The sequence below is a fragment of the Heterodontus francisci genome, chromosome 6 (genome assembly GCF_036365525.1).
Source record: "Heterodontus francisci isolate sHetFra1 chromosome 6, sHetFra1.hap1, whole genome shotgun sequence".
NCBI classification, from domain to species: domain Eukaryota; kingdom Metazoa; phylum Chordata; class Chondrichthyes; order Heterodontiformes; family Heterodontidae; genus Heterodontus; species Heterodontus francisci.
This window is the reverse complement of record NC_090376.1, coordinates 130,087,790-130,105,941: the sequence shown is the minus strand read 5'-3', so window position 1 is coordinate 130,105,941 and position 18,152 is coordinate 130,087,790. Positions and strand designations below refer to the sequence as shown.

Below are 18,152 nucleotides of genomic sequence, written 5' to 3'. Positions count from 1 at the left end.
TGTTGTAGTGAACACTTAGAGGGAATGTCTGATTTGAGAGTCATTTCCTTCAGTACCTCGCTTAAAACACACCATCCTCACACACATCCCCAACTGCGCCCCGCTACCAAAATGTCAACTGCTGCAGAGGTCTGAGCTGCTGGTTAACAGCAGTGCCACTTGTACATCAGGTGGCAGGACCAAATCTCCAACGCAGAAGTCCTCAAGGCGGCCAACATCTCCAGCATATACACCCTTCTGAGCCAGTGGTGCTTGAGGTGGCTTGGCCATGTGAGCCACATGGAAGATGGCAGGATCCCCAAGGATGCACTGTACAGCAAGCACGCCACTGGTGTCAGACCCACCGGCCGTCCATGTCTCCGCTTTCATGACGTCTGCAAACACGACATGAAGTCCTGTGACATTAACCACAAGTCGTGGGAGTCAGTTGCCAGTGATCGCCAGAGCTGGCAGACAGCCATAAAGGCAGGGCTAAAGAGTGGTGAGTCGAAGAGACTTAGTAGTTGGCAGGAAAAAAAGACAGACGTGCAAGGAGACAGCCAATTTGTGTAACAGCCCCGACAACCAATTTTATCTGCAGCGCCTGTGGAAGAGTCTGTCACTCTAGAATTGGCCTTTATAGCCACTCCAGGCGCTGCTCCACAAACCACTGACCACCTCCAGGCGCTTACCCATTGTCTCTCGAGACAAGGGGCCAAAGAAGACAATGACTTGTACAAAGTTAGGTGCTCGAATGTTGTGCTTCATTGCTTCCAGTTTCTTACCCTGAAGAAATTGAGAGAACAGCCATAAGCATACTTTTAAAAATACTGCTATAGAAAGAATATAAATATGAAGTAAAATCTAAATTTAGCACATAGCCCATGGCATGGCTCAGTGAGTCAGAGAATAGAGTTTTGTAATAACAGGGGCATTATCAATAAGTGATGAGCATAGTGTATTTTATCGGCAAGTTTTACATATGTGTGCAGATAAATAAGACAATACTACATCCATATTATACAATATTCCTTCAAGTATCAGGTTTTGTGTTGTCGTACAGATTTTTCTCCCAACCTTAAGTGGGATCTGCTACATAGAATTACCTAAGAATTTACAGTACAGAAACAGGCCATTCGGCCCAAATAGTCCCTAGTGTTTATGTTCCACACGAGCTTCCTCCCACCCCATTTCATTTTACTGTGGAAATTGTAACTGTTCCAAAAGCCGGTTGCTGCTCCATTAAAAGTAAAGATGCCATGAGCACTATAGGAGAGGCAGCAGAAGCTACCGGAAGCTTAAGATGCAGCGTTAAAGACACACAGCTTCAAGAAGGTGGCAGCCGCAATGCCCTTACATGGTAAGGGCTCCAAGTACATCAAACACTTTTTTTCCCTGTTCAGAAAATATTTAGGCTGAATCCATACAGACATAATCCTTGAATGTTCCATTCAGATTTTATTTTTAGTTAACTTCAATTTAGCCAACACTGATGCACAAGAGTTGTCACTGCTTGATTTACAGTAACTGGTGACACTCTATATATGACTTGGCACCAACTGGTTGTGTTTTTTTGTTAAAACTTGGCTTCTATTTTTGAGTTTTATTGTTGCAATCAAGTGTTCCCAGACAAAAAAAAAAAATTAATTTTAGGCTGTCTAGCTCAAATTACAGAGAGGCAGTGAGCAAATTTGGATCAAACTCATCCAGAGTAAACTCACAGTTCACTTCACTTTCTGTGTACTCTTACACTGAGAACCCAACACTCTGACACAGGATTGACATATCAACATTGCATGCACTTCATTCCATCATGCTTGCATCCTATACAAAGACAGTCCAATGGGATTCATTTCAATCAAGTTTAAAATTTAACTTTGCAGAATGATGCAATTGGAGCAAAACCTCTTTGTAGTGAGACAGGTCAAATTGAAACCTGGTTTTATGTGTCTAATCACCAGTCTGAGTCAGATCTCTAACTTGCAGTAACATGATCCAAATGTGCAACACGTTTTGCTCTACAACAGTTTCATATAGTTTTAGAATATGACATTGCTCCAATTAAAAATGGCTTCAAGTAACATTGTGAACCTGCTAAAAGAAAATTTTCGCCCCAAAAATGCAAACTTCAAGCGTACCTCTAATTATTCTCCCAACCACAGCTGGAGTATGAAACATGATTGTGAGCCTGTTGTATCATATGCTTCCTGAGACAGAGGGGTCAGACCAATGATGAGTGTGGACGAATCAGCCGAAGATAACTTCAGCTGCCCGTGTTTTCTTGATTAACAGGAATGCTTCTCTTTTACAATTTTATTAATTGTTCACTTGTATCTTTGCAAAACCTGTTTTAAAGATGCCCAACGCAGAACTACCTGTTTTGCAAAATGGTGCGAGACTACCTCAAGTGGAATTGCAGCACCTTGACTGATCACTGGCTGCAGCACAAATGCAACTGGTGCAGCTTTTCAAAGTATTTCAATTTCTTTAGGATCAATGTTGGCAGAGAATAGGCATGGGTTAGTCTGCACTTGCAGTAAGGAATGGCCCGCGGAAGAAAGAAATTGGGAGCAAGTAGTCTGCCTTTCTTCCCACTGATATTAAAATCGATGAGAAACCATGGTTTCCCCCAAGATGCATGTCCCAGGAGTGCCAGAGCACAAATCATCAGTATCACATTATTAAAAATTGAACCAACATTTGAATGCCAGTCAGGAGAAATCTGCGCAAGGAGCTTTCCTTTATCTAGCAAGAAAACTATGTAGAGCCAGCAAACGACATTACTGACTCTGCACTGCTCCAAATTAGTAACAGCCTCTAACCAGAAGAACTATATGGCAGTGCTGTAAATGGTCAGATTATTACTGGGGTTATATGATTCTATAGCCAGTAAGTGCCTATCACACCTTTAATCTTGATTAAAGCTTCTGATAAATAACGGTATACAAATTACTAGGAAACAATTTTTGGACAATTTGTTGGGAGACCTTGAATGAAAACACCTGCTTGCCTCTCTAATTAATGATCAACTAACAAATCTAATATTTTAAACCCATATATCCCCACAATTTTGTTTGTGTGATTACAGATTAAAAACATGCAGTATTGTTGTTACTAGATTCTAGCTGTAATAAAGGTTGTAAACTCCACCTTTCCTGCAATAAACTGTGACAATACAGCAGTGAATAGCATCAGCACAAGGCTTAGGCTGAAGCCATTATAATTATATTTGCTGTAACTTGTAATTCTATATGCTGAACCAAACCTTTATTGTGTTGGAATGTCTTAATTCCCACATTGTCTCAAACCACAAGCCAGCATTTCTGACAAGATGTTGCCAATGGTGGGACCATATTCTTTGGTTTCTTCAGCTCGGGACCATCCACTTCTCCAAGCTTCATTGCAACCTATTTCAAATGGGTCTCAATTTTATCTGTGGGTCTGTTTTCATCAGGTGACTAGCACTGAGAGTTATAAACTCACTTGCTACTCCAAAAATAAACTTCAGGGTACTTTTTTTTACTCTGGGATGTCATTTAAACCCCATCAACTGACCTGTATCTCGTTCGGAAATTCTGCAGCCCAGAGGTCACCCGTCGAAGGTGGGTGAGTGACGGGATCGACCATTGGGCCATCCCATGGGGTGCCCGCATTCCATAAGTGTGTTGGGGGGTGGGGGAGAGAAAAAAAGAGAAAAGACTTGCACTTATATCGCATCTTCACGACCATAGGATGTCCCAAAGTGCTTTATAGCCATTCGACTACTGCTGAAGTGTAGTCACTGTTGTAATGTACGAAATGCCACAGTCAATTTGTGCACAGCAAGCTCCCATGAACAGCAATATGATAATGACCAGATCATCAGTTTGTGATGTTGGTTAAGGGATAAATATTGGCCAGGACACCAGGGATCAAGTCCCCTGCTCTTCTTTGAAATAGTGTCATGGGATCAATATCCACCTGAGGGGCAGACAGGGGCTCGGTTTAACGGCTCACCTGAAAGACAGCACTCCGTTAGTGCTACATTAGAATTTCAGCCTAGATTTTTGTGCTCAAGTCTGGGAACACCTGGCACTTGAACTCAACTTCTGACTCAGAGAGAGAGTGTGCTACCAACTGAACCATGCCTGACAATGTAGCCATATTGCTCAAGGAGACACCTAAGCTTTCCTTGTGGGGCCTAGAAGACTCTTGCCCCTCCTGACAGCAAAAGGAACGTAAAAGCAATGTTATGAACCTACCTTTGGGGCCTTTTGCATTGGCCTCTCAGTTGAGCAGATGAGAATCACAGAAGCCCAGCTCCCAGTGGCTCCAGGCAAGTGACCTGAGCAATTTTAACTGCAAGTTTCTGCCAGGCGAGTAAAGTTAAAATTGTCCCCTTGGTTTTATGTGAACTTCCAGAAGTTACATTTAAACTAAACTACTTTCATTTTTAAATTCAGCCATAATAAAACCCTGAAAAAATGAATTTCTTCAATATTCTTGATATGAAATTATCTGCATTTTTCTTGATGGCGAGATTTACTCCTTTTCTGGACTGAAGGCAAGGAATGATCACGCTGTGGAAAATACTTACATTTATATAGCACCTTTCATAACCTTCGGATGCCTCAAAGTGTCTCACAGCCAATTAAGTACTTTTGAAGTGTAGCGCTGTTGTGTAGGTCAACACAGCAACCAATTTCAGCAAGGTCCCACAAACAGCAATGAAGTAACTAATAATCTGCTTTAATGATGTTGCTGAAGGATAACTGTTGAGAACAGCAACAAGAAATCTCCCTGTTCTTCAAATAGTCCCATGTGACCCACCTGAGAGGGCAGATGGGATCTTCAGTTTAATGTCTTATCTGAAAGATGGCACCTCCGATAGTGTAGCGCTCCTTCAGTACTGCACTGGAGTGTCAGCTGAGATTTTGTGCTCAAGTCCTGGACTGGGACTTGAACCAACAACCTTCTGACTCAGAGGTGAGAATACCACCAACTGAGCCAAGACTGACACACCTTAAATAAAAATAACTATGGTTGGCAGCATATCACCCTGCTCTGAGAAACCTTAACGGATTTCTAGCCTAAGATGATCATGTGGAAATGACTACCTGAAGCCAAGTGAAGATTATCAATTTGGACACTCTCAGCTGTGGCAAAATACTTCAGATGTTGCACAGTAAAACACCGTTGGTCTTAACCTTAGGAATCAATGTGACAATTTTTCCTATTTCCTACACAATACCTTTAATAAGATGCGAAATGGATGTCCCTGGCACTTGACAACGGATTCCAAATAGTGTGAGGACAGTCTGGCATGATGACCAAAGATACAATAATAAATACAGATTTTGAGGAAACCTAAAAGGTAGGGAGAGGTAGAAAAGCAAAGAAATTTAGAGAGGGAGTTCCAGAGTCTGCCATCATGGGGATGTATGGGAGGAGGCCATGCACAAGAGGCAAGTCTGAGAACCCAAAGGGATGAACTGAGACACAGAGCTGAGGAGCTTGCAGATGTAGCGTGGCAAGGCTATGTAGGAATTTGTAAAAAGGAACAATGATTTTCCAATGCAATTTTCATTTACAGCTGCCATACATAGGCCTGTCTCAGTGACACTACCAGGTTATTGCCAAATTAGAGACAATTCTGTGCTGGGACCCCACTCCTGCTAACAACTGGATTTACTGGGTTTTTTTGCAATCAGATGTTGTGCAGCACCGGCCCTGGTCATTCTTTAGCTATTCCTTCCTGCAAGGAAAATAACGGACTTCCTTCACGTCTCATTAGGCAGTAATGGTTGGGTTTGTAAATTCACCATTAGGAGAATTAGTTAGCTGATAGTATCCTCAAACTGCCATACAATGCTGCCCCATGCACTGAATATTGCCTCTGAACAACCTCTGCTGAGCACCTTTCATGCCAAAAGAAATTGACTCAGAGAAACAAACTCCAAATGATACTGTAGTTTTTTTTTAAAAATGGTGTCACAAATCATTCAATACTAAGAAATATCACTCTGTTTTATATTCTTGCAACCAAACACTGAACTAAGATTTTTTTGTTGAAAGACAAATGCATTATTCCAAATTTTTATTGACAGGTGAGTTACTTTTAAAGGCCTTGTGAGACTATTATTTTTCTGTATGTGGAGAGGGTGGAATGCAAAAACCAGTCACTTAACATGTATTAAAGACTGCTGACTTAACATACCTGCATGTTACTATCACCAGACAAATTCTCAAGTTGTCACGCACTCTCTTCATTTTCCAAACCACAATTTTTAAGTGGTTTTGACAAGTTTTAAGAGATTCCACAAACCAAAACATTTACAATAGATCAGAAAATGCACTGGACATCTTTAGTTAAGACTCATGGGATAGGATCCCATTCCCTTAACTACACTTCCACCATGCCAAAATCTGCATTTGTTTTTCAAATGAAATTAAGCTGGCCGCCTTCTCTAAATTTCAACCCCCACCTCCAAAGTTGTGCTTTGTGTCGGTGATTCAGGCTGATTCATCAGTGCTGTAACAGCACCTGCCACGGAAAACCAGCACAGTATTCATCTGGCTCCTGCATAACAATCAATTCCAGTTCAACATTCATTGTTGACCAGATAATTCTACAGAAGAGGCCAGAAGTTCCTTTAAAAATAAAACCGAGCATTTTGACAACCCCAAAGCTAAAAACCAGTCTGAAGACTTTCAGAGACAAAACCAGTGGCAGGCAGACTGTTTAGACTGCCAGTGACTGCCTTAATACCCTTTTCACAATACAATGAATAACATGCATCTCAAAAGACTCACAATACTGTACTTTGATAAAGATCTTGCAATGCTGACTCGCACTAAGAGCCTTAATTACTACCAAACTGGCTTATGGATGCAGGGAGACTACACAGGGAGTGCCAGAAATGACGGCTTCAAATCCTCTGAATTGTAAACTTCAGTAACAGTTTAGTAACCTTAGATTTTACGCTGAGGGTAATAAATCACCGAGTTCGAAAGATATAGACACTATAAAACGTCTATTATAAGTATTCCTTCTCTCCCCACATAATGAGTGATTAAAAAGCTGCACATATTCAAAGTTACTGAAAACTTCACAATCGTGATCAGAGGCTTTAGTTTTTGTTTTAAAGACACCAATCTCTTTTTTTTTTTGCAAAGTTCAGTTCAAAATTACTTCTAGCTGAAGGGCATATACTCCACCTTGTTTTTCTGGTTGCTACAGATCAAATGAGTGCCAGCAGGATCACACATGCCTTTCAAACCTACACAACAATATTTTCTTTTACACACTGCAGCTTTGTCATCGAGGTAAAAGGGACAGCAAATAAATCTGATAGAAACGGGGGAGAAATAAAAATCCTTTTAATTTGCAATGGTTAAAAATGACACCAAATTTCAACAAACAAAAAGGATTATTTCCCCTCCCCTGTGATCTGGGAAAGATTCCTTTTTCTATAATTGCCCACAAGATCAAGTCATTTTCAATACTTCAGTGAAAATAAAAACTAGACCCCAACACAGGTCACCGTGCAGACCTTGTGCAAAGCTGAAATTATATATAATTGCTATCTGCTTGAACTGAGGATTTTAATAAAGGTACGACAAGCAAGTTATCTGTACTTGTTTTGGAGTTCAGTCAAGCAAGGCATGTAAAAAAAATAGTGCTTCTTAGAACCAGTTCATAAAAATAAAAGCCAAACTTGCACAACTCCAGTACGTGTATTTGTACATGTGTTAAAAGCTGCACAATGTAGGAAAGTTATACGAGAGTCAAAACAGGATTCATTTTCTTGCACTTGCTCATGCGCCAAACATGCATATGAGTATAAGAGAACTTGGCTGTATGTCCATACCACAGACAACTTCTAGTCCTCCGCTCCAACCAGCAATGACTGGCTTTGTACAGACAATTCTAAATTCAGGTGGCTTTAGTACTTGTGCACTACTAGACCAGGTTACACAACTAATAAATACCCGATTTACCTGAAATTACATTGCCATAGTAATATCAACCCTGAGGTGAAACACTCTCCACTGTAATTCACCACTTCAAAGCACTCTGCAACTTTTAAAATACTTGTTCTACAGCTGGCTCTGTCTCACAGTTGCTTATGCAACATATCGCATTAACTCATTCTCTTACGTTCACCAAGTTAATTTTTGAGCCTTTATTTTCCAAAATGCAGCAGGCAATTCCAACAAATTCACGATGCTGTTAAATCCCACATGACAACACAGATCCAAGGTTGAAAAGAAACTCAACACCATACAGCAACATGAAAACTGAAGTTTAACATTATTATTCCAAGTTTAAGGATTTTACTATTTCACAAATAATGGCAAAAACTTATAAAGTGAATTTTGTTTGGAGTTGAGCAGCTATATTTACACTATGATGTTAAAAACCCAAAACCACCACTTATTTGCTTTGCAACCCACATTCTATTCAGTCCTTGTGGTTGGTTCGAAATGTTAGATTTCAAGAACATTAAAGCTGGCAGTACGTAATTTTTGCATATTAAAAATATTCAACATCTGCGTGCAATTTTTAGTTGAGAAAGAATCTTTTAATTATTTTGCTGTCTCCATTGATTTTACATTTCTTTTTATCTTTCCCATTATCCTATTTCCTTTATACTGTTCCTTATTTCCTTCTTCAGTGCATGGACAAGAACAATGTCCCATCCTATTGGGAAAGTTGATTGTAAAATCATGCCATTTGGGCACCATTTCAGCTGCATTTTAAATGAAACAGATGAGTCAGTCAATAGCAACAGCATTCAATTTCACATTTAAAGTCTTTCAATAATAAAAAAAAAAGTAGAATTTAAAGTAAATTAATTTACAAGTTCTTTACATCCATTTTGCCTGTACATAGTGTTCTAGTTACTCTAGTATCTGTAAGCCAGTGTCATAATAAGGGCAAAAAGTACTAAAGTTGAACATTAAAATATCAGTTTGCAGAAGTGAAGTCAGAAACTTAGTCCTCATCGGCAAATTGTTAGTTATTCAGAATGCTTGATTGCAATGGTTGAAAAGAAATGTTTTTCACCTGTGATTATTCTGTCAGTATTGCTGTTCATTCGCGACATCCTATTTTTTCAGCTGCAAGTTTGTACCCGTGTGTCTCATGGTGTTTTAACGACAAAAGCTGTGGTTTCTATAAATGCTCATGGGTACAGGTAAATATGGCACTGGGGCGAAAAACTTAGCCGCTTTGATTTGTATTTGAGGTTAAGATCTTGTGCAGAGATAGTGTTAATGTACACCGGATCTGAATCCATGTTAATCATGAACTTGGGTGGGGAGTTTGCTTTTTACTTGTATAGACTAGGATGGTCATATCACGGTCAAGATGAAACAATTATCCGAAGGCAAGTCTATATTTTTGAATAAACAAATACAGCTAGAATTACTGTTTTCCAATTCATGTATATTTGTTGAAAACAGGTTCAGCAAAGATTTATGACATTTATTTGCAGACAAGTGTATGGCAAATGTAGAGGAAAGGTTCACTGTTGCTTCAATGTGGTTAGGATCAGAAAGTTTGCCACTTTTTCACCACTGAAGTCAATAGACAAGAAAATTGGGCAGATTATAAATAGGTTGTTGATTCACTAATGCCCATTTTGCACTATGCCCAAGGCGAATTTCCACACTGTACAGTATCAATATAGTTAAACCTGTTCCAAGCTCAAGGGTTGGATGGGGTCGATTTTAACTCTGTCCTTCAACTTTCCCGCCTCGATCTGATCAACTTCAATTTTAATCCCAGGTGATAAACAATTCACCTTAAGCCAGTGGTGTCCTTTCCAAGAACTACAAATAGGGCTCCAAAGATGTCATTGGGATCAGACAGGCATTTTAACCTGAGATCTGAGTGCTGGAGCAGTGCCAGGGCGAGAAGAGCCTTTTATCATTACATTTTTTATTTACAGCTTTCCTTATGCGGCAGGAAGAGCAGGAATGCAAGGGCCCCTCCTTGTGCTGGGGGACTGGACCTCTGGGTCCCTAGCAGAGGCCTTCTGCCACCCGATTTTAACAGCAACTTCCCTAAAGTGGGAGTGTACAACTATCAGAAAAGACTGAACAAGCTGGGGCTCTTTTATCTGGAAGGGAGAAGGCTGGGAGGTGACCTGGTAGAGGTCTTTAAAATTATGAAGGGGTTTGACATGACTGATGTACAGAAACAAAGCCAAGTGAGCCATTCGGATCAGCAGTGTTTTCATGGAACCAAGAGAATTAAATAAACAAGCTTACATTTGGTTGAAGGTGAATCGTTCAGCAAGTCCCTCATTGTTAATAAAGGCTAAGTACCACCTGTACTTGTAAAAGTGCATCAGCAGCAGAAATGCATTCCTCAAACCATGCAGGGTCTGGTACTATTTTCAGTGCTTCCTCAACCCCCTCAATATTGAAAATGCAGATATTATTGCAAAAATTAGATATTAATTCTTGCTGAAGTGCTATAGACAGGAACAGTCACAACAGCACAGTTGCTTTTTATTGCAAGTATTTTCAGTTGAATTTGATTCAGACTACATTCTCTCAAGTCAGCCTCACGATTTGATTTCCTCAGGGTAAGATGATGGCATAGCAGTAATGTCACTTAACTAGTAATCCAGAAGCCCAGGCTAATGCTCTGGGACACAGGTTCAAATCTCACCATGGCAGCTAGTTAAATTTTAATTCAATTAATTAATACAAATCTAGAATTAAAAGCTAGTCTCAGTAATGGTGCCATGAAACGATCATCGATTGGCCTTAAAACCCATCTGACTCCAAACCCACAGCACTGTGGTTGACTCTTAACTGCCCTCTGAAATGGCCTGGCAAGGCACTCAGTTGTCAAGGTCAACTGCGGATGGGAAACAAATACTGAAAGAATATTTTAAAAAATTCCACCCCTCTTTTCTTCTCCACCTCCTCACCCAACACAATGAAATTCTGGGTGATGTGCATGCTATAGGGTCACACAACCAAAACTTTAAGATGTTGGATCTACACCATTAGGCAAGGCCAATTCTAAAACAAAGTGAACTGTTGCCTAGATTAAAAAGAAGTGCACCAGGCCCATACAGACCACACCCACCAGCATTTTGGCATTGCTTTTAATTTCCTACTGTCGCACTAGTGTCTACTAGATTTACCCCTCTATAACGTGCCAAACAAAGTCAAAACAGTGTGCATTCAGTTGTCAACTTTCTCTATTTTAAACCCAAATACACTTATGGCATATTAAAAACAATAAATAATTTTTAAAAAAGCTCTTACCAGTGTGAGTTCTCAGGTGCGCTTTTAAGTGGGAACTTTTGGTGTACACTTTAGAGCAACCTAGAAAACAAAATGACAGATGGTTAAAAGCATCTATTGGCGAGAGGCTAAAAATTTGATGGTTTGTTTTTAACTACTAGAACATCATCTTGATCACCACTTTGCATATACAGTAAAATTGCCAGCAACTCAACATAAAGCTTTTTGAGACATTTTATCACATATTCCAAGTGGGAAATATGGGAGAAACTTCCAATTTAAGAAAATTTTAATTACGCATCTACTTAAATGCAAGAGCCAAGAATGAAAGAACAAACTTGCATTTAAATAGTGCCTTTCAAGACTTCATTTGTAGTTATTGTTTAATGTAGGCAAATGAAGCAGGCATTTATATAGCATTTTTCACAATCTCAGATGTCCCAAAACCTTGTACAGATATATGTTGGTCAGAGCACCAGGGAGAACTCCACTGTTCTTCTCCAAGTAGTTTAGTTTAGAGATACAGCACTGAAACAGGCCCTTCGGCCCACCGAGTCTGTGCCGACCATCAACCACCCATTTATACTAATCCTACACTAATTCCATATTCCTATCACATCCCCACCTGTCCCTATATTTTCCTACCACCTACCTATACTAGGGGCAATTTCTAATGGCCAATTTACCTATCAACCTGCAAGTCTTTGGCATGTGGGAGGAAACCGGAGCACCCGGAGGAAACCCATGCAGACACAGGGAGAACTTGCAAACTCCACACAGACAGTACCCGGAATTGAACCCGGGTCGCTGGAGCTGTGAGACTGCGGTGCTAACCACTGCGCCACTGTTCTATTAGATCTTTTACAGCCTCCTGAGAAGACAGATGGAGCTGTAGTTTAATGTCTTATCAGAAGATGGTACCACTGACAGTGAAGCATTCCTCAGTAATACACTGAAATGTCAACCTGGATTGTGTGCACATGTGTCTGATGCAGGGCTAGTACCCAAAATTTTCTACCTCAGAGATAAGAGTGCTACCACTGAGATTTAAATCTAGGCAAACAATCACTATTATCCTTATTTCTTGAGGAGACCTACAATCTGTAAAAACTTTCAATCCAGAAAAAAATACAATTCATTGTAATTGGAAAAAAAAAATCAATCCTATTTATAGGGAAATTCAATGTTAACAGCATATGTTTTCCAGTTATGATGTAGTTCAGTTATAACCAATTTGGAAAGGTCCACTTTTTTCATTATAACTGAGTGGTAACTTGATCTGAGGAGCAAAGATTTCAAACAGATCAAACTCAGATCTCACTCAAACGTCTTTCAATATTGACATACATCTGTAGCCTTGCTGGTTGTGTTCACTAGCTATTTTTAAAAAAACAGACAACCAGCAATCCAATAAAAAGCCATAAAGCAGAAACAAGTTCACGTCTACTTTTCCTTTTTCCCTTTTACTTTTTTCCGTTTCACCTGTCTTCTGCTTGTAACTGCAGACAGATGGGGAGCAACAAAGCAAGACGTACTAGGACCGGCTCTCAGAGTTCTTACAGCATTAGATTTCTGCCTGTGAACTTTCAGGTCTGATAAAAGAGCAACTCCAAACCAACAATGCCAGTACTTGCTTTGTAAATCAATATTCAAAGTGAAGCCTGTTCCTTTGTGCTACAAATACAATGGCAGCACTGCACTTTTAATTAGAATGTGCCAGCAAGGAAAGAACTTCCTGGTTAGAGCAACAGATTACAAGGTACAGTACCACAAATCTGATTAATATAACCAAACCAAACTGACTTATGTAGAAACACAATCACAACGACGCGTATTACAGTTCTGGCAACCAGTATGTGAAAGTGACCACTAAAACCAAGTTCTACTGCATCATTTTACTCAGAAATCTTGACATTTAATTTCTGTGACTATTACCAGTGATTTCTCACTCCTCGATTCAGAGCTTCATACACTTTTTATTTCCTCCTTGCTGGCTAGTCAACATTTCAGGGAAAAAAGGAGGAAGCAAGCAAGCATGCATACTTTACAGAAAAATGAACATTTCACACTGGCCCTGGAGATCTTGGAAAGGAGAAGGGAGGGAGGGAGGGAAACAGGACGGACCATCATTGGAATTAAACAGTACACTGAACAGCATGAATTGAGCTTTCATTTTCCTCTAAATCTACAATGCCTCTGTCGAAGCTAATGGGTCGAACTGGAGATAACATCACATGTTGAAAGATTTTATTCTCAGCAACAAACCTAAAATAAGTCATGTTTGAAACTGGTGACTGATCATTTCGAACAAAAGCAAAGTACTGCAGATGCTGGAAATCTGAAATAAAAGCAGGAAATGCTGAAAACACTCAGCAGGTCAGGCAGCATCTGTGATGAGTGAACTGCCGAAAGGTCATCGAGCCGATACATTAATCATTTTATCTTTGGTTTTTGTGCATTGGAACTTGAAGGAAGAATTTCAATATATCCAATATATATTTCAATATATTCAATAATTTCTTAGCCTCTGGCATGTGTTTGTGCTGGAGTTCAGTGCAAACAACATAAAATTTCCTTCACAAACACAAGCTCATCTTTCTAATAGACACTTGACAGCTGTCTGGCCTTAACACCAAGTTAACTAACTGTAGATCTTAACCATCATCACAATGGAGGATACCTGCACCAGCACAGCTGGGAATAGAGGTGGTGTGGGCTGGCACTTGAGGTGGAATCCTTTCATGATGCACTGGCAGGGTAGTTGGCACAGCTCATGTCTACCCACCTTTCTCCACCACATTCCCAAGCCACTGGACCAATCTCCTTGCTGCCAATCTTTCCAAGCTTCCTCCCTGTCTCTCATTCTACATTTACAGCATTTCTAGAGGCACTTTCTGTTTCTTGTCTTATTACGACCCTCCTTTTACATCATCCTTTGTCATTTAATCGCTCCTGCACTCCACCCTATCATGACCTTCCCCTTTGTTCTTTCCACCAACAACCACCCCCCCCCCCCCCCACCCCTCAAACTATCTTTTCCCTGGATCTTTGTTTAAAAACTGTTCAATTGTAACATTATCCAGTTCTGAAAGGTCACTGACCCAAAACATTAACTCTGCTTCTCTCTTCACAGATGCTACCACCAGTTTTCCAGCATTTTCTATTTTTACACCAATTTACCTTTCTTCTTTCAGTACCTATAGAAAAAAACCTTGACCCAAGAAGTGACATGATTTTTCCAAAAAAAAAAGTCCCACAGCAGTAACCAGAACGTGCCTGATGGCTTAGTGAGTAATTAAAGTTTAAACATTAGGAAAATGAGAGATTCAGTCTTGTGCAAACTAAGCTGATCAAAGCTAGGGTGGCAATAAGAACACACTTAAACTCAATGCCCTTGGGTTAAGGAGAGTGAAAATGGGGGGAGTTTTCCCAGAGAGCAGCAGAATGCAATCAACTCAGTTAAGGAACCACTTAAATGGTGCTAATTAAAGCAGCATAGCAACTTTGCCAGCGTCACGTGACCCCTCGCTTTGTCCACACCCTGGCAAGTAAAAAGGAGGCAGCTGCACAGCGGGAGGGCAAGGTGGCGTTACAGATGAAGGATATTTAAATGATACTGGCAGCAAATGGCAAGGCTGCTGTCTTCCCATGGCACAGCCTTGCCACAGTGTGTGAAATTCCTGGAGACAGATGTCGCCAATCATCATGGGCCTAATAAGGCCCCAGCTGCTCCCGATACCTCCAGTGCTTCCCTGCTGCTTGGGCCTCTGCAGAACTCCCACTGGTTGCACAGCGAAGGCTACCAGCCTCCCTTGCAGTGGGCCGTGCTGTTCACAGCTTCCACCTTCCGAACCTGCCCACAGTCCCTAATTGGGCGGTGAACACAGAGCAGCCTACTAATTGGCCGCCTCCCATAACTTTCAACTGGCAGGTGGGCTATGCCATCGGGTTCCCAACACTCATGGCAAAATTCAGCCCAATGCATTCCCTCGTGCTCAAACAGCATGTTGACACAAGCTATTAATAGCCAATAGAGGGTGACCACAATCTGTGCAGCCATACAAGAACGACCACCTCCAGAAGAGGAGAAAACACAATAATCTATAATCAACTTGAAAACTACCTCGAAATGAAAAAATAGTCCACTGCTGAGTTTTAAGATTTCTCTGCAGGAAGGACAACCACCATGGAGAAAACATATAATCCTACAGCAATAAAAAAAGCATTACAGCAGGAGAAACTAGTGCTCAATAAGCCATTGAAATTCAACAGTGCTATATCACACAAAGGCTATTCAGCAGCACTAGCAAAACATGCGCTAATATTTTAAATGAGCAGTTAACACACACTAATATATCAAAGTGCACATCCTGGAAGGACCAGAAGTATTTTCCCAACTGATGTTCTGTCAATTTAAGATCTTTAAAGATTGTGGGAGAGAACGCCAGTGAAAACTCTGGGCAAACTGTGTCAACAGTCCTTCCACGATATTTCTTTGGGGGCTTTCACCGAAGTTGCAGCAGATGATCAGGAGAACCCCCAACAGAAATTCCCAGTGTTTGCCTCAATGGATCCTTTGACAGTCTGCATCTCTCCCATTGTAAGCAGTTAACAGGCCATCAGTAGATCATCTTAACCATCACAACACCCCACACCCTCCCTCAAAGTTGGGATGAATGAAGAATTAGCACTCTGTCTGCTGACTCAAGACTGGCCAGTCATGTGTAAAGCCCATAACATTTCCAGGATTAATTCACAGTCTGTGCTAAGTAATCTGAATTTACAGGATGACAAGTACAACAAGCCTCAATAGCTCTGGGCTAAGAAACAAGAATGGTTACAGATGTCCTCCTGCTACTGATAGTTATCTAGTGTCCCAATGTAGGAGTTGTATGCAGTATTTCAGAGAATGGCACAGTTGAGACTGGCTGCTGTTTCCAGGGCTCACATATGAGCAATGGCTGGCAGGTGCCAGAGGGCAAATGACATCCTGTAAGGAGCCAGTCTTCAGGAGAGATGAGAAGAAAGAAGTTGGAAAAAAACAAAAACAAACATTCTCCAGCCTGAGTTTAATCACGAGAGAATTTTAAATGCTTTTTTGCATTAATTATTATATATAAACACACACACAAAAGGAAAGATCAGTTAGGTTACACCTACAGTCCTGAAATAGTACAAAAACATTTTCAGGAGATTAAAAGGGATAAAAAAAATTGAGACACGCCTAATCCTCAAACTAGTAAGACATAACCAATCATCTTTGTATTTCTTACAATGTATTTCCTTTATCTTCATAAAATGAGAACATGATAGTGACTATATAGTATTTTTAATTGTTGAAATAGTGGAAACCTGTACACAAATCATAGCTGATTTGCCTGGTTTAACCAATGCCCATTGCAACCAGAACTGTCCTGGACTTCATTATGACAACTATGCTGAATCTTTAAAAAATGCCTTTAAGACACACCCATTAAAAGACAACATAGCTTTGGTCCTTTTTACTTGATAATCCAGGCAAGGCAGTTCACTACAAGTGAAGAAAACTGCAAGATAGCAAGCCTGAAGGAACTTATAATTATTAGCATCAGATGCATGGCCTTGCAGAGGCTCACTGCCAAGTTCCACATTACCCAAGAAGATTCTGCCCCCATGCCCATTTGTCCAGATTCAAAGCGACCTCCAAGTTCTACTGCCTAAAATGCAGTCGAAACTAACCCCATCAGAACTAGCCTGCTGCAACAAGAATTCCTCCCAGGTACCTCCTGCCTGTGCTTAATACTGTTCTTGGTCATCATAATGCACACAAAGCGGTCATAAATTTTGGGAACAGGACTTCAAGCTGACTGGTACGACCGCGACCTGTAGCAGGTTGAGAGGGGGCTAGCTCAAAATTTTTCACTGCTTATACCTCACTCCATACACCCTCCGAACATTTCAATTAATTCAAATCAAATGAATGGTGGAGGAATCATAGGAAAGGAAAGGGCTTGCATTTAGGCTGAGGGGGTGATCCAGGACTTTAAAATTATGAATGAATTCTTGATAGGGTAGATATAAGGAAGATGTTTCTACTTAGGAAGGAGGGAGATAGATACTAGGGGCCATAAGCATAAGATAGTCATGAATAATTCTAATGGGGGATTCAGGAGAAACTTCTTTACTCAAAATTAGTAGGAATTGAAGTGCAGTCACTGTCTAGGGCACAGGCCAACATAACCTGTAGCCTTGTCCCTTTCTGCAGCCCTTCTAGATGAAGATCGTGAAAGTCTTCAAGGAATAACCATCCTTACCAACACATTGTCACACCTGTTCACCCTACCTGACAGAAATTATTCAATCTCATGTGTCCCAGCAACAAGGTGGTAGCTCTGAGTGATTTGGCACAATCCCAATCCCTTTACAAGAAGCACTTTGACAAAAAAAAAAGCTGCAAGACACTTGCCAATCAGAGCAAGTGATGCAAGCTGCACTAGGAATTAAAACACAAAGCCCATTCCTTGCTGTCTTAATATCCATATTTGCTGTCATAATACCCACCTAAGCCAATACAATCAAAGAGATCTCAGGATGCACTAAATAGGCAGATTTCAGCTCCTTATGCCCTTCAGCACCCACAGGCAGCAAACACTACCCAACAAATCTCTATTTCTTTCCCCTCTCCCACCATACAATCCAAGCTTCATACCAAGGAGTGACATTAACCCTACCAGCAAGCAATTCAATACTGCATACAGCTGTATAGCTGCATAACAGCGTCAATTTATGTATCTGCAAGAACTGTGGCATGTAACATACCATGTGTTCTTATCTACTATCAGTTTCAACAATAATGTAGGATGACAACGTCATCATTATAAAACACTTCTTTGTGTAATAAAATGGATCGGTGTTTTAGAAAGCAAAAGCCAGAGAAAATTTGA

The 18,152-nt window shown here is 40.5% G+C and overlaps 1 protein-coding gene across 3 annotated transcripts in view; it reads right to left on the bottom strand.

Moving 5' to 3' along the window:
* Nucleotides 1–18,152, bottom strand: part of klf5a (Kruppel like factor 5a) — a 45,911-nt gene that overhangs the window by 14,595 nt on the left and 13,164 nt on the right. For all 3 annotated transcript variants that reach the window (XM_068032935.1, XM_068032937.1, XM_068032936.1), the window contains exon 3: nt 11,251–11,310. In XM_068032935.1, coding sequence (XP_067889036.1) covers nt 11,251–11,310 — 60 coding nt within the window. The remainder of the gene's footprint in view (nt 1–11,250; nt 11,311–18,152) is intronic.